The sequence below is a fragment of the Apaloderma vittatum genome, unplaced genomic scaffold (assembly GCF_000703405.1).
Source record: "Apaloderma vittatum isolate BGI_N311 unplaced genomic scaffold, ASM70340v1 scaffold3834, whole genome shotgun sequence".
NCBI classification, from domain to species: domain Eukaryota; kingdom Metazoa; phylum Chordata; class Aves; order Trogoniformes; family Trogonidae; genus Apaloderma; species Apaloderma vittatum.
Window position 1 is genome coordinate 28,108 of NW_009711947.1, and position 21,055 is coordinate 49,162.

At 46.2% G+C, this 21,055-nt stretch overlaps 1 protein-coding gene across 1 annotated transcript in view; it reads right to left on the reverse strand.

The window, feature by feature from the left end:
• The window catches only part of SMAD3 (SMAD family member 3), a 17,278-nt gene extending 1,614 nt beyond the window's left edge, over positions 1–15,664 (reverse strand). Inside the window, exons 1-7 of the mRNA XM_009867793.1 lie at positions 15,475–15,664; positions 14,477–14,611; positions 13,697–13,771; positions 11,882–11,932; positions 5,750–5,962; positions 4,257–4,394; positions 1,725–1,869 (exon numbers count right to left, since the gene is read on the reverse strand). Of these exons, the coding sequence (XP_009866095.1) occupies positions 1,725–1,869; positions 4,257–4,394; positions 5,750–5,962; positions 11,882–11,932; positions 13,697–13,771; positions 14,477–14,611; positions 15,475–15,559 (842 nt within the window). The 5' untranslated portion in view covers positions 15,560–15,664. The remainder of the gene's footprint in view (positions 1–1,724; positions 1,870–4,256; positions 4,395–5,749; positions 5,963–11,881; positions 11,933–13,696; positions 13,772–14,476; positions 14,612–15,474) is intronic.
• Positions 15,665–21,055: the final 5,391 nt, after the last annotated feature.

The following is a 21,055-nucleotide window of genomic DNA, read 5'->3' on the forward strand; positions in this document are numbered from 1 at the left end:
CCGGGGGCGGGGGGGGGCCGGGCGATGCCCCGAGAGTGGGCGTTCGGGCAGGGCTCGTCCTTATTCGCCCGCTTCACGGCGAGGGTTTTGCGCTAAAGGGCGTCTCGTGAGCTTTTCGGGCAGCAGGACTGCAGATGGCAAACTTCATTCTGCCTTTCCCACCCAGATGATCGACACGTTGGCTCCGGCCTCTCAGAAAAGCAAACCCTCAAAGCTCCTGGGGCCTTCAGCTTGCTCCAGCGGGCTCTCGCTGGAGAGAGGAGAACCTCCACATCACAGGCTGCTGAGGAAACTGGCTTCTCCCCCTTCCTCCGCTGAATCCCCGTCACACAAGAGCACTGAACACCCCGCCAGTCAGACCGCTCGAAAGGTGAAGCAGCCGAACCAGAAATCACCGGAACGGAGCTCTGGACGCGGCTCCCACAGCAACGTTTTCCTATAGGAATCTGTTCAACAAATAAACGTGCTCCGACAAAGGCGATCAGATGGAGTATTTTGTGGCAAGGAAATGAAAGAGCAAGAGGTTGGGCACGGTCGGCGTGAGCGTAGGGTTTCACCGACTACAATACTCGTAAGGAGATAGTTGACTTTCCGTAAGTCATGCTCATCTGGATTTCATTACGAGCTGTGGCTGCAAGCCAGGGCTGAGCTGCTCCGGCCTGGGCGCGGGACAATTTCAAAACAAAATGGACTCCAAACATCTGGAGAAATGAAGCAAGCGGGAGAGTAACGTGCAGGGCCCCGGCTCCAGCGGATCCTGCAGGCAGCCGAGCGAGGGGAGCGCCGCAGACGGCCTCGCTGCAGGGACTGCCCCCAGATTTTCAAAGAAGGCCACAATTTTCAAGGGTACACAGTCAAGCAAGTATTTCAAAATCCCATTTGGTGTTCATCTTCCAACAAATTTTGCCTCCCCTACTCATACTATTAAACCCTGACTTCACTCCCTTTGCTGCTCGGGGACATTTCCCCGTTAACGCAGTGCAGCGGCAGCAGCACAAGCGATGGAGCACTCTGTCCCTCACACTGTCAGAAAAACCACAGCATCGATCCCAAACATCAGACCCTGCCGCACTTCCTTTTTTAGCTTCAATATTCTCTAGAAAAACTATTAAACCCATTTCTCCCAGTACCTCCAGTCACGTTTAAGCAACTGCCTTACCACAAGCACTGAGGAAAGGATGAGGAGATTTAACTACAACTTTGCAGCAACTCTAATAGTTCTTCCAAACACAAATTTCCAAGCCGATCTGCTTTCATTTTAACCTCATTAGTCCCTGATAAAAGAAGCATCGAACCCAACCTGTATCTATTAGGAAGCACTCACAGTGATCCTGCCCTGACAACGGCGTAGTCGTAAGACACTCAAACTATCAAACAGACATCTAATTATAAGGAAAAAAAAAATTAGCAACAGTTCCTACACAGGTCATCTGGATTTATCTGCTGTGCTTCAGGTAAAGCTCTTGGTTCATACAACATGGTGACAAAACACACGCGGTCTTCCAGGTGTATCGCGACGTACGTGTTGCACAAGTAGGACGGAAAAACAAGGGACGGGGTCAACGCATCCTCAACAGCTACAACCCATCTGTGTCGCTGTGGAGGTCACCGTGCTAATTCCCGAGGAAAGAGGTTTTGCAGAGCCCCATCCCAGGCTGGGAAGGGCCGGGGTGGCAACGGCAAAAGCACGAGCACAGCACCGAGTCCCATCCCGAAGGCCTGACCTGTATTCGGCTCCCCAGCCCTTGACGAAGCTCATTCGGATCGTGCACATTCGCGTCAGCTGGTACACGGCTTCGAAGCCCTGGTTTACAGACTGAGCCAAGAGAGCGGCGAATTCCTGGTTGTTAAAAATCTTCAAGTTGCACCCTGTGGGAAAAAACAAAACAGATCACGACAAGAACAAGGCGTTAGCTTAACGACATGAAGAAATCTGGTTCTTTCTGAGGAGGGGGAGAAGCGCAGCGCTGCTCTCCCATATCCTCAGTTCACATCATACTACACACAGTATTTCAGAAAAAGGCATCGAGGTCATCACGTTTCCACAGCTCATACGCTGAAAAAGAAGAAAACCACGTTACAGGACAGAGAATGACAAACAGTAGGGTGGGAGACCAGACGTAGGATCCTCTTGTGGAACCTCCTTCTGCCTCCTTCACAACCATTCCCTCACTTCGCTATTTAAAAGCCTAACTTATAGTTAGATTATATCGCAACACTCAGCGACGGGGCCTGAAAGAAAGAAATGTGCAGGCTAAAAACAAGAACTTGCTGCTCCTGGATTTACACGGTGTCTGTCGCCAGAAGCAGTGGAGAAGGTCTGAAGTGAAAGCCCTCTGGCAAGCCAGAAACTAGTTATGAGGGTTAAAGAGGCTGGTAGCGGAGCTGCTCCTGCTATAATCCTCTCTGAACTACCACGTGCCAAAGAATTTTCCTTTAAAACTGGAGTTTTTCCCCAACATTTAGGACCCAGCTAGAAGACTGAGAGCAACTCACTCAACTGTTTCGAGGTGACTAAGGTGAAATTAAGTGGCAACATCCTTTGTAGCTGAAATAAAAAAATAAATACACAGCTCTTAAAAAAGGTGTTGCTCTGCTTGCTTTCTCCCAGATAACCATAAACGAGTTAAACTCCGAAACTTGGCGCACTACGAACGCTCCTTTGGGATTCCATGTGGGCCAAGGCTGAAAAACAACCCTTTGGCCTGCGATGAATTGTGTTTTTTTCTAAAGTCCCTCCCGAGCCCGCTCTCTCGGGCTGGCCTCACAGTGTCATCTGTTTTGGGTCGAACTGCGTAGAGCAAAGCGTAACCGCAATGCGGCAGCTCAGCAGCTGCAGGAACAACTGCCCATTCTGGCGACTGGAAAAGAGCACAGCCCAAGAGACCCGTACGCCGCAGAGAGTTTGAAGGGAAGCTGCGTCACGCGGTCAAAGAGGCGAAAATAAGAAAGGTGAGAGCACCGGGGCCACGTCGAGCACAGAGAAGGAGCTGCGGTGAGGAAAGCAAGGCACTCAAGGAGGATCAGGCTTGGCGAGACGCCCAGGCTTCCGGGCAGGATAGGACCAAGTCTCACCACGACCGTGCCTGGGAGGAGCGGGTATGACTTGACCTTGTCAACAAGGGAATGAAGAAACTGCTTCAAACCCAGCAAAGATTTGAAGATGAGTCTGAGAAGGCGGCCAAAGACCGCAGCGCAAGTGGGGAGAGCCGGAGTCCAAAAACTGTGCCTTAGATGAAGCTAGAGCGGAAATGTGGGTTGTTTATGTCTTCAGATGTTGACTCCAGTCGGGGTGGACTCTTGTGATGTGGCTGGAGAATTAAGTCATGGTTGCAACACTGGCAGCTGCTTCCTAAGCGCTTGAGAAAGGAAAGCCTTTAAGGTGGGCCGGAGCTTGCGGTGTATGGATCTCTTCTCAAAAGAAATACAATCTTCATTCAAATATTTCTGAACAAAGAAAGTTAATTTCTTAAATATACGCATACTGCTAACTGTAAAAAAACCTTAGCTTTTATAAGCCTAGCTAAACAGCTAAATTCTTTTTCAAATGGCAGCCTCTCGTACTAGCTCTTCCGCATTTACCTAACAAGGAAGTATCTCCCTCCTAGACAGATGCAATAAATTCTCTCCTAATCTTTCGGCATACTTTGCAGTAACCAGAACAATGAGGTACCTGCAAATGCAATTTCCTTACAATAAAACTAACGCACAAAGGGGGGGGGGGAAAGTTTTACTACAGAATAGAAAAACAGTGGCAATTTCAATCTATTATGGGCAAATCCAAACTTAAGAAAAATTTCTTACATTATCCTCTTTTACTTAAAGGTACAAGCAAAATTATAAACATGACTTTCAGTGCAGTAACGGGCTGATGAAGCACTGCACTGAACAAGTGGCAGGCTCTGCTCTTAGTTGTACTCAGGTCCTGCAGGAGTTTCTTCCTACTCATATGAGTAGGAGTGTCCACAGTAGTTTCACCCTTAATGCCATAAAAAAACGCCCTGCTCGAGTTACCGAGTTTCTTACAATAGGCCAAAAGTTTCTCATTATTGTCCAGAACGGAGTAATCCACGGCTCCCTTGAGCAAGAGGTTGCTTTCCAGAGCAAGTTCTCATGTGAATCACAGAATCATTCAGGTTGGAAAAGACCCCTGGGATCCCAGTCCGACTCTGCCAAGCTCGCCCCTGAACCACCTTCCTCAACGCCACGTCTAAACGGAGGCGAAGCCCACGCCGGGTCAGCACTTCCCTCCTTACCTGGCGGGATCTTGCAGACGGTTGCCGGGTGCCAGCCGTAGCGCTGGTTGCAGTTGGGCGACTGGACGAAGATGGCACTGTCGCTGAGGCACTCGGCAAACACCTCGCCGCCGATGTAGTAGAGTCTCACTCCTCTTCCTAGGAAACACAGGGCACAGGTTTTGGTTTAGCTCAGACCAACCATCTGCAAAACCTTCAAGAAGAGCTGGCAGACAACCTCCACGCGAAGCAGCTCTCGAAAAAAAGCAAAATGATGAACGACGGGAAATGGAAACCACCTCTTTTGGCCCACTGGGTGCTCCTGGGAGGGAGCAATAAATCTGCTGGGCCAGAGAGTTAAGGTGAGGAAAGCAGGAAGAACCATAAATCAAGTCGGAATTGCACCCTCCGGCCCCGCTGCCAGTCACAGCCCGGGCTGCACCAATTTGCCACCTCACAGCCTGCTCGCTCCAAACACACGCGGCTCCATATTTCCCATGTCAATGGTCTATCAGTTTCTACCTTTCCTGAAAGTCATCGCAGCTGGATACAACCGTCCATTTCTTTACTTTGTGAGTTGGAATTAAATTATATGACGTTTTCAAATCGCTGCCTTTTGCTTGACATGATGTTGTATACAAGGATAAATACACGCTTCCCGTAGGAGTTCATACAAATTATTAAAATCTTGGTTAATAAAGAAACAAATTCCAGGAATACATCTTTGTCACTTAAACAAACATTTGCTATGGTCTTACACTCCTATTTGAGTATCTTGCTTTCTTCTCCCATAGGGCATAAGGAGCCTAACGACTGATTTCTGAATCTTGGTGGAGTTTTTGGGACTGTTTAGCATTTTTTTTGGTGTTAGAAATCCTATTAGAATCAAGTAAGGCAAGATCCTCCTGTACAAAGTTTACTGCTCAGGAAAGGGTATAAAGGGGAGCAAAATCAGGACAAAAAGCAAGTTCATTTTTGAGAGAAGTCAGCATGAAACACGGCAAAGCACAAGCAATTTTGACTTTTATCAAAATTACATAAAGTTGGGATATTCTAGTCAGCGGAAGCTTAACCAAGAGCAAAACTGACTGTTACCTTGCAGTATAAGCAGGAAAAGCGGAAACTGAGATGCAAATCACGGAACTAAGTTTCCATTTAAAAAGAACATCAGTCAGAAAATAAAATAGTGCAGGAGGGAAAAGGAATACACCGGTTTATCACTGACATCCATCCAAACGGAGAGTGCGCATAAAAATTTAAATTCTGTCTCTATTACATGCAGATATTTTAGAGTTCCTCAGTGTTTTTCTTTATCACACTTTAATGAAAAAATACAATTAGTGTTGCTTTATGGCAGATGAGCCTGCTCAAACACCACGTGCACTCAAACATCGCAAGGTTCTACAACCGCCTGAGCCGCACACCCATTAGTTAAATAACAAAAGGTTTTCACACGGGTCTTCACCTTTCACCCTGAAAGACTCAAAGAAGGAAAAAAAAAAAAAAGAAATTACCAATGTGTCGTCTCGTGAGTTCCACTGCCGCGTTTCTGTTCACGTTGGACAGCAAACCGAGGCAGAAACGTTCCGAATTCGACGGGTCAGTGAAACCATCCACAGTCATGGAGGGCTGAGAGGCGTGGAAAGTCTCTCCCACGCGCTGGTTGAGTTCGTAGTAGGATATGGAGCACCAGAAAGCGGGCTCGCAGTAGGTGACAGGCTGCAGATCTGCACAAACCAAAAAGCAAAATGAATCATGGGCCCTTGGGAGAAGTGGAGATGAAAAATAAATTAAAAAAAAACACAAAAAAACCCCGACCGTTTTGAAATATTGTTCTGCTTCACTCCTTGGGCTCACTTTAACCACCAAACTTGAATTACATGACAGATTTTAATGGACTGCAGCTAGAAAGTTACATCACCCCTGAAGCTTTTGGCATATGGAACAGTCACAAGTAGTCAAAGGTATTAGTCACTTAGCAAGTGGGGTGTCAGCTATCTTCAAGCTTGGAGAAAATCTGAAAAATACACATAGCTTCACTATGAAATGTGGCACCGCTTTTAGGCAGCCAGTACCCTAAAAGCAGGAAAGGAGAGAAAAGGAAGAAACAGAAAACCTTAGAAGGAGCAGACCATAAATCTGCTTTCAGCAGCCCAGATCTCCAAAATCCTAATGCTATGTGCACTTACAGGAGCCAGCGAGTCCAACTGTTGCTCTTACTGACTGTGCTACAACCTCTCCGGCACGGACTGATGAAACCAGTAGAGTTGTCTGTGACTTGCACCAAACTGCACGTACTACTAGCATCAGAGCGATTTAAAAACTATCTACTTTCTTCCAGTGCACTTGATCTCACCCATCAAGGGAAAATTCAGTGCCTCAAGAGAAGACAGCCCGTGTCTTTTATTGGGGTTATGGTTTGACTCAGCCTATGGACTGAAGCAAAAAGACCAAAGCTCACGAGCAGACCGAGGCTGAGGTGGCCTCAGAAAGACCCAACTTCACAAGCACGAAAGGTGGGACATTCAAATGGCATCGAATGATTTATCTGCTGCTAATGAAGCCAGCGAGATTTCAGCAGAGGAAGGCTCAAGTCAAATACTCTTGCAGATCCTGCACTAGACGGTGCCCGGTCCTGCTGCAAGCCAAGAATCTGCTGAGCAGAGGAAGGGGAAAGCAGATTAAGCAGGTTGGGAAGTGCTCCGTTCTCCAAATTCCATGCAAGAAATACAAGCAAGAGAAGAATTCCCTTCAGCCCTCCCTCCAATTTATCACTTCATCCCCATTCAAACAGTGCTTAAAAGCAGAACAGAGCAGCTTCCCATCTGGCCCAAGAGTTAAACATCAAGCAGCACAAAGCAGCTTTTTCCACACGCTTTCTCCCATCTGTTGCTCCTGCAAGGCTTCGGCAGACTGAGACTTAAAAGATCAGCTCCAAAAACTCGAAGACGGGTTTTTACCATCCCATCCTCCTCTCACACTTGAAAAGAGTGCCTTTGCAGAGGTTTTTAAGTAATTTCTCATCTGGTACCTGCTGTTACTCCATAACCTGTAGAAACAGGCTAAAGCAGCCTGGCTTCAGCCAAAAGACACGCTGGTTTCCTCTCCGTTACTGTGGTGTATGAGCTCCCAAAGTAGCTAATAATCAGAAAAAGCCTTTGGTTTCTGCTTTGTTATAAGCTTTGCTGACAGCAAACAAGAAATCGAATAAAAGCGCATCCGGGGAACTCTGTAATGCTTAGCAAAGCCCGTGAATTCTGGAGCTTATACCCATTCCCAGCTTCTTTCACAGTCTCTCTCTTCCCTTAATTGTACCACTGGGAAGAAATATGTTCTATCACAAGCAAAGCCCAATGTTCCTGCTCTCCTCCACACGTTACACCCACAAAGGAAAAAGCCTATCTTCCTTTTAGGGAAAAAGACATCACGCTCAAAACAAAAGCTAACAGAAGGCAGCTCAACAGAACAGCGGTCACTACACGGATTTAAGAGACCTCATTAGCAAATCTGCCGTTTCTTCACAGCCTCAACACTTCTAGCTTAAAGCGACACCTCTCCTGACATGCACAGACGATATCAAACACATCCTGGAGTCACACATGTTCACTGTCTCTGCCTTTTTCTCTTGTCCCACTGGAAACTGCCACATCGAGCTTCCCTCTCTCCTCTCCCAGCCCCATTTCAGGCACCAGAAGCTGTGGCTCGCAGCAGCGACCCGCCCACATCGGGACAGCTCCGGGCTTCACATGGCTCCACTGCAATTTGTACAGACGGGCAGCAAATACCAGCACTAATCAACCTCTGAGGGTGTGTCCACCCACTTAAGAAAACAGATCGTGTTCCACGTGACCGCGCTCTTACTCCACAGCAAGTGGTTTTCTAACTGAAAGGCTGCTCAGCTCCAGAAAAAAAATCAAACCGACTTTTGTTGATCCTTAAGTAACGTCTTCAGATTGGTACTCTTCAAGTCATAAAACCACCAAAGCCTGTATCGCTCTCTATGGTTTCGTGGTCCTTCCCTTCAGAAACCACCTCCGGTTGGTTGTGACTCAAGGGAACTGTGGATTCCCCGCTGAAGGATGTAAGGAAATTTTTATTTCTGGCTTATTTGCAACTTGAGGGAAGACACAAACCAACAAATCCTATTTTGAAGCAAATCTTGCCTCTAAAAAAACATAACCAAGCTTTTAATGATGCTGTTTCCTCCTGCGATTTGTGGTTTTGGGCTTCAGCTTAAGCTGTCATGGGATGGGCAAGCTTCCTCTTGCTTTAGAGCTCTCCTGAATATTCATTTTCAATTTATGGATTTACTGTTTGGGGAAAAGCAAAGAGAATGTAGCTCTGCTAAAGCCAAGGAATCCTGAGGGGGTACACAATCAACGAAAGCACGATGCCATAACACAAAGAAATTCTGCCTGAATCGTCTCTGTACAACCTCAGCCTTGACTCGCTCCAGCTTTGCTTTCACAAGCGTCTGCTGAGGATTGGGATGCTACCTCTGCCCTGTCTTTCCTACGAGATGAAAGTCTGTTCAGCTGCGGAGGAAAAAAAGTCTGCTGGCTGCTTTGCACTCCAAGCACAAGAGCGGCTGTTATCCCAGCTATCAGAAGTTACTGATCCACGTTATCCAACCGTCTTACCTGCACCACGTTAATTCCATCTCCCTCCTCAGGAACGTAAAGCTCGGTAGGTGAGCACGCTCCCTTCCCCGCCGCGCTCTGAGAAGAGCTGCCTCTTCACTACTTTGGCAAACGGTGTTTCGACACAGAGACTACCCGAGGCTTACGTTCCTGACGGATCTGACCACAGGCCGCGTGCTTATTTCACTCACAGCTCTTGCGTCAAGCCTTTGCGGAGCAAACCCTGACAATGGGTTTCCTGTGCGCCAAGGGACTGCCTCGCTCCCAAATAACAAGACGCACGGAACCTCAGGCCTGGCCCTCAGCCAGTGTAAACTCCCTGACTTCATTCCGAGTGTCCGCAAAACGCTGGCAGCTCTCCTCTCACTTCGGGTTTTGTTTTCTGTCTTTTCTCCAGTTTGTATTTCAGTAACACCTTGAGTATCTGTAACTTCCACTTAAAGCTTATGTTTGACAACTGAAAATTTGACAACGTGAAAGTTTGGACCAAATCGAGAAAGCTACTAAATCGAGCTGAAAAGAAGAACGTAAAATATCCCAATACGTTACCCTGCAACACTTCTGTGCCTGAATGGAAAGATGAAGCTCCCCAAATTCCTTCAACCTCATACTTCAGTCTTAGAGCTTTATGCTGAAATACTGCACCTCAGACAAACGTTGCTTGCTCCTCAGTCTACCTGATGCTAGTTTACTGCCTTTGTAATTCTCTGGAATACGGTCACGGGACTTAAGGGCAAAGTTCAGCTTACACAAAGTAAACTGTCTTAAAAGCTTCAGGTAGTTCTGGTCAAATAAACAGACATCGATACCACGACACTATTTTCTTAACGGCAAAACTGGAAAAACCCACCAGGCTTCGCTGCTGACAGCTCGCTGCTAACTTCCCTCGTCGCGCACTGTTGTGTTTTTTAAACTTCTGTTCAGTTCTCTTAACAAACACACAGGCTGAGCCTGACCAAACTTGTGCAGATCAAAGCACAGCCCGAGACGCTGGAGCGTTCTGCTGCTTCGCAGAAAGGCACAGCAGAGCAAAAGCAGCAGCACTGCTGGCCACCAGCCGTCGAGGGAGAACCTGCAAAGCTGAGCACTCGTTCTGCTCTCCCAGCCCCGAGAAACTCTTTCTGGGCTGCAGAGACCGCCAGGGTGAAGGTCTGATGGGCTGCTGGTGTTTTCACCTACTCTGACCCAAGCAGAACCTCACCTTAGATATCCCAGCTACAAGGTACAGATGATGGCAGCTTTGCCATTTGATGGGTTCTTGAGTTGCGCAGCTACGCACCGGTTCATTTACTATTTTGCAGTTTGCTCACATGCAAAAAAACGTACAAGAGCATTATTTTTTAAAGAGACAAGAAGCTCTTAATTTGTGGCAGCTCTTGCCTAAGAGCAACGAAGATTTGGTTTGCAAAATTCGAAGTGATCTTTTAATGCCGGCGAGTTAAAGAGCTTTTCTGATGTCTGCTCCTTAGACTACAAAGAGATTCCCTGTGGTTAACCAGCTTCACCTGCTCCTACTTAGCTTTTGTCACCAGACAGCCCATTAAACATCTGACAGGCCCATCAGCTGAGCAGCATGTGTTAATAACCACTGTCCTTGCTAGAAAGGATATGTGCTGGGGCCTCTTTCCTAGAAACTCCTTTTTTTTTTTCCACTTATGCAAGGCAGATGCCACCGTCAACTTGCCAGGTTGGTTTTGTTACATTGGCTCTTTATTTTTAGGTTGAAAAAAAGCTTTGCTAGAAATTCTCATCAACTCCTAGGCAGCACACTGGAGCATAACGGATCCAGACCAAAAAAAAAAAGAAAAAAAAAAGAAAAAGGAAATAAAAATAAGTCGGGCATATATTCTCTTCTTGGGCTTTAACGGTTACAGCTAATAAAAATTTAGTGGCACTGTGGCAATATATCTCGTGCTTTTTTTTATAAAAAAAAAGGGCAAAAAGAAGAGAAAAGAAATCCCCTCTTCAACAGCCCCAAGATATCTACAAGTCAGCCAATGACTGACAAATTCTGGAGCAGTGTCAAAGTACTCCGTGCCAGGATTAAAAGCATATGTAAACTTTATGGCTATGGTTATTCAAGAGTAATCTCCAGTGGCCTCTGTCTGCTGGCTTAATGAACATTTAGAGAAGTGATACTGCAGCTAGCCAGAGCTCTGAGTGCTTTTTATGACAGACCGTCGAGAGCGATTTCAAACAGGGTAAGAGCTTGAACTAATGAAGATCAGACCTTTCACATCCGTGGGTATGAAAAGAAAGGGAGAAGACAAGAAAGGTTCAGAGATAGCCACAAACCCCGAAGAGCATCTCAAAGGCAAAGGCTGTGATCAACGGCTGTTCCTCCTTCTTCAGCTCTCCTCCTATTTACTGCCTGGAGTGAAAAAGTGACAGCAGCCGCCCGTTAGGACTGAACTATGACCCATCTGAGCACCAACCAACCAGTCTCCTCCACTTTGCTCTGCTCAGACCGTGCCCAGGTTCACGCTCTAACACCCCAGCCCCTTGCTCACGCCACGCCGATAGCGGCATCCGCCCTAGAGCAGACGGAACACCAAGTTAATAAACGTTAACGATTACAAGGCACTCTGGCACATCGTAAAAGAGATGGGTAAGCACAACGAATTTACTAAGTAACTCGGGGAACAAAATTTAACCTCAAGCTTCGTCCTTAAAAAATATAAGAACACAAAACCACCAGCAAAACCGACAGAAATACTCCTTGCAAACTCAAGTAATCAAAAAAGTGTATTTTTCCACAGTCCTTCACTCGCTCTTTCAGGTACTTGTCTGGGTTTTTATTTAACTCTCAGATGCACATTCAAATTTCTTTATTTCATACGGAGTTACCATGAACCACTGTGATCACAGGAAAGAGGATTAGTGGAAAGGAACATCAGCAGTGACCGCGACCTCACCGAAAGCGCGCAACCTCATGAAATAACACGGTCATTAATGTGTCGCTGTCGTGACTCTAGTTAGATACAGCTCTCAAGATCACATGCTTACCCAGATTATTGTGTGCTGGAGACATAGGGTTTGGTGATAAGTTTGGAGAACCTGAAAATCAAGACATTATAATTGTCAGTATGGCATCTGCACAAGGAGAAACGCTTGCACGAAATCCTCGGTGCTGCCCAGGCTTGTTGGAGGGATAAGCCACTTCTCACTTCAGCCTTGTTTTGTGACACCGGCAGCTTCTCTGATGTTTATTACTCTTTACATGAGCTTCCAAGTGCTATTACTTATATCAGCTTGCTACATCTGCAATACTGCTAAGTATCTTCATAATGCAAGCATTTAAGCTTAAGCTATTCATTTTCAAAAGGGAGCACGCAGCCGTGCTTTACTTTCACTTGCAGTTATCAAAACTCCAGGTACCATCAGGACAGCCACAGCCACACGCAGTCAGCTGGGATTTTAAGAGCTTGATTTTACATTGTTTGGCAAAAAACACAACAGTCAAAAATCCAGCACTTGATATCAGCAAATCTTACTGCTTTGGAGATAATGGAGTATTGGCTCAAGCTACACAGATCTAAGCAGAACTCTCCAAAGTCCACCCCCAGTCATTTCAATTTGGCCCACAAATTCTGTGCACTTATTTCCAATATCTGCACTTGGATATCCAGAGCCATTTCCACGGTCTCTGGATGCCACATGGGTGCAGGCAGGTGGCACAGACTGTTTTAAACTCTCCCCTCACACTGAGTTTGGCTGGTTTCTTTAAAATTTGCTTTTCTATAAAGAAGGGAAGCCCGTGACATCTGAAGGAAGGGATATAGCATCTCAATGTAAATGGGGTATTTATAGCATCACCAGACCAACCCTATTCTAGCTCACTTTCCCAAAAGCCATACACACATTCCACATGTCAACCACATAACCCCTAACTGCAGGCACTGAAACGGACTGTGTCGATAGGCTTACATTTGATATAGACAAACAAACCCCACGCTGCCTTCCTCCATCTGTGTAGCTGTGGTGAGAGACTGCACGTCAGTCAGCCCTCTTTGAGAATCCCATGTATGCTCTGTGGCTGCAGATACGCACAGGAACCGAGATATGTGCGTGGAGTATTTGCATTAATTAGGTTCTGCATTTTGATCTTTATGGAAGTGCTGCGTATTTCCACGTCCCGCTTGTAAAGCACCAGACTTTCTAACCAAGGACATAGTTTTGCTTTTCAAGCGAACTCAAAGTCTGGTTCGATAGCTCTTACAAGCAGTGACACGACTCAGATCTACAAGATGCCTTAAAGAGTTACTCCCAGAAAGAGGAGACCTGCGTGTTTAATTCTGAAGTATTGATACAGGTCAGCATGAACACCAAGGCTGCTCATTCTAAACCCAGTTACTTGTTTTCTTGGCAATGAGAAAGAAACCAGAGTCTCAACTTTCTTTGAGATAAATCCAGCAAACGACAAACCCATTTAAAAACAAACCTGCTAGTTGAATAACCAAGCAATCAGAAAAATGCTCGTGCAGAAAATCACTTTGCTACAGGCACAATTTTCACATGCAGACAAACGCACGGGTGCAAATACAACACAACCATCCCTAGGTGTGTCCCCACATTTTCGGGCTCCTCCTTAGTAGTATCAAATGATGGGCGTTGGGAAGAACAGGAACACGCTGTGCCTTTCACCAGCAGCTCTAAAGCATACAGCCCAGTGCTTTCCATGAGATGTCAGGCTACATTTGCACTCCTACAGGGATAAAACACCTCAAACTACCATCTGATCTTCAGTGCCCCAAAGAAAAACTACAAAAGGGTCTCTGATATGACCTAGAAAGCTGCAGCAAATGGCAAAAGATGACTTACCTGCATCCATGCTGGGGTTCATCTGGTGGTCACTAGTTTCTCCATCCTCACTCAAATAGCCTGGAGGTGGTGTCTCTGAAAGCATAAAATGATCACTCTGTCATTGCAACTGAACGCAAAGTCTGGATTTTAGACACCGAAAACGTCTACTTTGTCATTCACAGGGAGCTAAATTTCTTTTCTAATACTTTTCTTCCTCAAGCTGCTGAGAGGAGGAGCTGGCACAACCAGGATAACAGGCATAGAATATTTGTGAGTAACAGAGAAGGGGCAAACAAAAAAATCCGGATTTTCAGTCCCATAAAACTTTAAGCCATGTAGAGAGTTTTCTGTCCACATATTTTTCCTTTCCTGGTGTGCAGCTGCATAGCTTGTCCATGCAAATAAGGTGTAAATTGCTTGTAAAAGAGATACATAAATAGAAGAGCTCAATTCCCTCCGAAATTTACAGAGTTTTACTCGAATTAAACCAGCTGAATTTCATTCAAATCTAAACTTGTTAAGGGAACATTCAGCTTTAGATTCCGCAATAACCAAAGTACGTGCTACCGAAGGGAAGAGGTGAACTGGAAAAAAAAAACCAAACAAAACTATAAACGGCGCTGTAGTGTGTCTACATTTACAGCTTTCATCTATTTTTGCCCAGGTTCCCACTCCTGAGCTTCACAGCAGCGACGGAAAGAAGGACTTGCCGGCCATCCAGCTTGGCACACAGAGACACGACTCCCTGTGCAATACGACCCTTTTCCCTCCGCTCGCTGTACGGAAGACATACGGTACCTGGAATGTAGTTGCTCTGTGGCTCGATGCCTGCTGGGAAGTTAGTGTTCTCTGGAATAGAATGGCTATAATCGTCTAACGGCGGGAACTCAGCTGGGATCTCTGTGTGCCGAGGCACCAGCACTGGAGGTAACACTGCACAAATGGAAAGGGGGAAAAAAAAAAGTTAGAACAGCGACGTTAACAGCGTTAAAATAAAATGACTGAAACCCTAGAAAATGAAGAGAAACCAGTTTGGAGTAACACCCTTAAATACACGCAACACCAAAGTCGCTAATTAAGGGACACGATTTGATACTTGCTTCTAGAATAACAGCAGCATTTAAAGATGTTATTCTTAACGTATCTCAGCTGGGGACGGGATACGTGCTTATCTGAACACACCTAGTCTGTCTGCCCCTTCTGAAGCAAAGAAACAAGCCATCTTGAAAAACAATTTAAGAGCTTACACCACATAATTCAAAAGGAATAAATTTCACATAAAACGAAGCAGCAAGGTAGGATTAGCATAAACATCCAAGACTGGTTCTGCAGATTTGTACTGACACGCAGCAGAAGGATCTGCAGTTCCAGACGAAAGCCTCTTTCAGAGACAGGAGGAGACTTCAGAAGAGGAAGGTCAGTTGTGTTGGGAGCTATTCTTAGATCCACTTCAACTTAACAGTAAGCTTATCCTTAATTTAATGCCACCAACTAGGGATGCACAGAACACGGCCACAGCTCATGCTGGTATCTACTACGCGCACACGACGCCACATGAGGGACCTGGCAACAACAGCGCAACCTGCTCAACTTGGATTTGATCGATTTAAAACAGTATTTTCCCCTGGGGTGTAGATTCATAAATTATTCTACTGCATACAGTAAGAGCTCATCATCAATAATAGATACACTTTGGTTTTAAAACCCCACGCCTGCTGCTTTATTCAATTGCAAAACGCACATACAGATCCCTTCGGCCGACAAGCCGGGGCATCTGTGCGCAGGGCCGGCAGTACCTGGGGTTTCCACTCTTTGGTAATGGTAAGGATTCACGCAGACTTCATCCTTCTTCATGTTGAAGGCGTACTCGCACATCTCCATGGCGCGCAGCTCATGGTGGCTATGGAGGTCCGGCCACCGCCAGAGCCGGCAGTAGATGACGTGGGGCAGACCTTTGCGGTGAGACACCTGGAGGCGCCCGTCTAAGGACCTGCAGGCGGAACACAAAGGCGACAGCAAGTTAAGGTGACGTCCTATGCCCGTAGGACCAACCACCGCCTGCTGAGACGGCGTGGCGGGGAAGCGCTCTGGGCCAAGAAGTTCTCTCTGGGAATTGGAAACTGTCCGTTTGGTTGAACAGCCCTGCTGCGGGATTTTTAAATTGCTGAAACAAAAGTGGATTTGGAAGCAGAGATGAGAGCTACAGCAAGTGAGAATCCATTGATTCGGTGGTACTTCTTAAGCATCTATGTGTGTCCCAATGAACGGGCCGTTTGCATGGCCCTCGGCAATTCATACCGTGCACGTAAAGGTATTACAGCTTAAAACATACGCTGATAAAGCTGGACTTTTAAAATACAGAGACACATGAATTTCCATTGTGACAAAATGATCCAAAATTGACGCAGATTCCTTTTCCTGAAACAGAGTTTGCGAACCTAACAGACAAGGAAAGCTTCCAGTTTCATTTTCTAAATTGCAGCTTGAAAGCAAGAAGTGGTTTTCTCAGCCTTGCTTGCTTTTTGGTTTTACATATAGCCCGTGTCTCCTCCAACTCGTTTTTCTCCTAATCCTCTTGATGCCCCAGAGTAGCCCGTTTTTAGCAAACCTTCCTGGGAAGCAAGATGAGTGTGTTCAAATCCTCTCCAGCAGAGAAAAGATTGGAGCAGGGTCTCCTCCATCCTGAACAACGGCTCTGCTCCCTGAACCACCAAACAGGAACAGGCCCCAGGCACTTACTTTGAAGTCTAACTCTTCATTTCCCTTGCTTTTCTTAATGACCGAAACAAACACTTCAGGGGTTTGGTGAAATGAAATATTTCTGGTTTTTTAATTTGCCAAGGAAAGGTGGGGGGGGAAGAAAGAAAGAAAATTGAAATTTTACTCTGAATTATTTCCCTTGGTTCTTCACGTTGGCAGCCAAGCTAGAAAAACAAAACAGAACCAAACCAAAACACACAAATACAATTATTCCAACAGTGGTTGCAGTCCTCTTGGCTGCCCTAAGAGAGTTTTCCCCAAAGCTTCTCTGGCAGAGCTGGGTTAGGTACACACCTCTTGTAAACACTGCCACAACAATGAAAGACAAAACACAGCCTCATCCAAGCTATTACTGACAAGCAGTGGCTTCAGGGGAGTCGTGTCACTGCCACGTATGAAGTCTCTAAGGAGGCTGTGCCATCGCTGAGGGACTTGCTGGTACCCGTTACAAAACACCTGAGACCTGCAAGTACATGGCAGGCCTGAAGAACACACAACGCCCACAGTTATTATTTATAGGACGTGTTTATGGCCGGTATTTCTTCACATTGTGCCTGTTACTTACAGGCCACGTGTTCTCAGGCTACTCTGGTGACAGGGTGACCAACCAGCTGAGGACCTGGCACATTTTCCAAGTGGGTTCTTACGTTCCCCTTTCAAATATCTTTGCCCACTTGGAAAGGTATCTTGCATCTAAGTGAGGGTAAAGGATGCTGTGCATGAGGCAGAAGAGATGGATTTCTCTACAATCTTATCTGAAAAGACTTTCCGAAATGGCAGAGCCATATGTTTTCTTTTCCAACAGAATAACCTCCCCTTCTCCCCTCTCCCCCAATAAGAAGATAAGGTAAAAGAATTTATATTTCCCCAAAGCTCTGGGGCCCAATTACATTTTTATGATTGTGAAATCTCTCCTCAGGCTCTCTGATGAGGGACTTGGGACAAAACAACATTGTCTGTATGTTCTTGGGAAGAACGTGGCCAAGTAACGGGGCAGCTTTATTTCTTTCTGCCTCAATCCTCAAGAGTATTTTCTCCAAAGCAACAAACACCTGGTACAGCTGAGATGGGACGCAAGATTAGATGAGCCAACGCTGTGCTCTCCTAAAGGCTGTACTCGTCAGACTCAACACTTCTTGGAGGAGCCTGACGAAAGCCAAGAGTTGGTGTGAGATGGGTTAGCGTCTACTTTTGTTAGCACACACCCCAGCTGAGGACGACTGGCTCACCATCTCCAGAGTCCACTGCCCTCAGGGGTGACCAAAGTAGGTGTGTGTCCAACATCCACACGCAGAGTAATCTGAGCATAAACTGCACAGCACGCACGACTTCCTCGCTTTTTTGGTGCTGTTCTAAAGCACAGTCTGATCTTGAAGGCTGCAGTATTCTCCAAACCACCCGAGAGCTCAGCACATCCAGGCTTCGTTAAAATTAGCAGATCTAAGCACCAAAATTTCCACTGAGTTACTAAATTGTTCCTCCCTCTTACCTTTCTTCTACCAGATCTCTCTCTACAACTGACTCAACAGATGCATTTATTATTCCATGCTATCAAACAGGATTTCTTTTAAAAATACCAAAATGTCTTTGGCCAAAAACTCAGTACTGGATGGTTGTGTCCAAAAGCAGCACCGTTTATTCTGGCGGGACATGATGTCTTCAAAGCGTCTCTATCCTGTGCGATGGGATTAAATAGCAAAAGTAGTAAAGATCCCTTCCTCTCACAGTAACAACATTTAGACCGAGTGCGTGATACAGACTTTCGCTGCCAGAGGGTGTTCTAGGGCATCTTTCACAACTAGCACGCATCCTGAACTTGTGAGATAAGAACGAGAAAATATTGTGATCCACAAGCCTGCCTGACCAAGGGAAATACGCTGAACCGTGGTTATCACCGCCTGCAAGTGTGAGAGGCTGCAAGATAAAGCATAAACAAAGCTGGAACACAGCGAGATCGCTGGGCTGATACCCCTCAGCAGTGACTTACAACAAAGAAAGGAATTCATCAGAAAAACAAAGAGAAAGAAGCAGAGAGGAGGAAGACAGCGGCTCGGTGATGCAAGGATCACTTCAAGGATCAGCCCTTTGGAGAAGAAGCACAGAGAGCAGCGTTTCCCCGACTGAAAGACGACTCCATGGCCAGCAGAGCCACAGGACGGCTGTGCTGGGACAGGCGAGCGGGCTGATGCCTCCCGGCATGTCTGTCCCAGCCCACGCTGTGGGTGCTAGCAATAAAGATAACGGCTGTGCTGTGAGACACAGCCCAGAAGACTCCATGCCTGGTAAAAGATGCCCCAGGAGAAGTCACAGAATCACAGAATGAGCCAGCAGGGTGCCCAGGTGGCCGAGAAGGCCAACGGCATCCTGGCCTGTATCAGAAATGGTGTGACCAGCAGGAGGAGGGAGGTGATCCTGCCCCTGTACTCGGCACTCGTGAGACCTCACCTCGAGTACTGTGTCCAGTTTTGGTCACCACAGTACAAGAAGGACATCGAGGTGCTGGAGCGGGTGCAGAGAAGGGCAACAAGGCTTGTGAGAGGTCTGGAAAACATGCCCTGTGAAGAGCGGCTGAGGGAACTGGGGTTGTTTAGTCTGGAGAAGAGGAGGCTGAGAGGAGACCTTATTGCCCTCTACAACCACCTAAAAGGAGGCTGTAGTGAGGCTGGTGCTGGTCTCTTCTCTCTAATTACTAATGACAGGACAAGGGGAAATGGCCTCAAGTTGCGTCAGGGGAAGTTTAGGTTGGATATTCGGGGGAAGGTCTTTACTGAACGAGGGGGGAGGGACTGGAACGGGCTGCCCAGGGAGGTGGTGGAGTCCCCAACCCTGGAGGTGTTTAAAAAAATAGTAGATCTAGCACTTGAGGCTGTGGTGTAGTGGTTGGGTGTGCTGGGATGAAGGTTGGACTGGATGATCTTCAGAGGTCCCTTCCAACCCCTGACATTCTGTGATTCTGTGATTCTGTGATTCTGTGAATGGCCTAGGTGGGAAGGGACCTTAGAGATCACGTAATCCAACCTCGCTGCCATGGAGGCAGGTCACGTAAAGGCTTGAGGGATCCAATACAGAGCACTCAAACATGAACAAGAGGTATCCAGTGGAGAGGTTACTCCACACCTGGGGCAATTACAACCAGGGATTAAAAAACATGGAGTGAAGAAAGAAAGCCCAAGACCTCAGGAATGCAGGCAGGTAATTGGATTGCTTGCACAACGGCGTAAGGCACGGTCAGGACACCGTTGCAATGTCCAGAAGAAACAAAAAAACCCTCAGGCTGAACACCTTCAGGATTGATCCATCCTCCTACACTGTTACAAGCCATTTACTAGGGAAGTTTAAGACATGAAGCTGCTACTCCACACGGGGCAGACAACTGTTGCTCAAAGAAAAAAAGGGCAATGGTGACTCTTAATATCAAAACCAGAGAAATGAAGAAAAAAGGACGTCAGAAACACCAAAGTTTTTTGTGTTTGTTTTTGAATAATCCTCTGTAAGAGTCTGAAAAAGAGTGAGGAGTAAATAGGAGAACATTACATTGCACAACAGGAATTTGATTGCCAGGCCTGATTGGTTTTTTGTCGTTGTTTTGGTATGGGGTTTTTATTTTGTTGCTGTTGTTGCATGTGGGGGTTTTTTGTTTTGTTTTTTTTAAATCTCATTTATGAGATCTTCAGTCAGAAAATAAAAAAACAAACCCTACACTTTAAAACACGTACTTGTGATTTCTTCTTTTCCTCTTCAAGCATTTTGCAGCTCTCTCTCCCTCTAGATGGGTAACGAAACTCTTCCTTGCACCCATTCTCCTTCTTTAAAAGTCAATGTAATCAGTGGAATGCAGTAGTGCAAGTTAAGCAAAGTGATATAAGATATTACAGGGGGCGTTTCTCAAGGTTCAGATTTACTCTATCAGAGATCCATTCCCTCCCGTTACCAGTCACAAACACACACTCCCATTTGCAAAACCCATCAATTTTCCATCCCTATCATTAATCTTCCAAGAGAGCAAAAATGCCTGAAAGCTCAAGTATCCAGCAACACCAGCATGTACAAAAAGGGGTAAGGAAAGAACAATCAGGAAGAAAAAGCTTAATTTATGCCTTTCCAAGGGGCTCTTATTGAAAATCATGGGCAGAAGCTGGGGTTTAAAACCGTGACAAATAAGTTGCCAGGATGCTCTAAAGTGCACCAAGAACTGTGGCCACGGGCTGTGATTTTCTTTTAAGCCCAGAACATGATAATTAGTTCCTCACTGGCCCTGTACTTGGCCTACACCAGGAAAGTAAAGTAAGCATTACTTCTCGTAGCAGAATCTGGCTTTTGTGTGCAGAGCACGGCAGTATCCACAGGGCTTCATGGAAAAGTTGGATAAAGCTTCAACTTTCCCTGAACACTGGCCAAATGAACAACACCGAATAAGAAAAAAAAAGGCTCATGCAGCACATTTGCAATTCAAAAGCTGATCCCTTGCCACCTCTTTCCCCTCAATTTGCTCAGCATGGCTACATTTTCCAATTTCTGGTGCAGAGTTAACAGCACTATCATTCACGTTCTAGAAACAGAAGGAACTGTGTTGAGCTGAGGATCACAATCACATTATGGCACTGCTGCAGAGGAAAC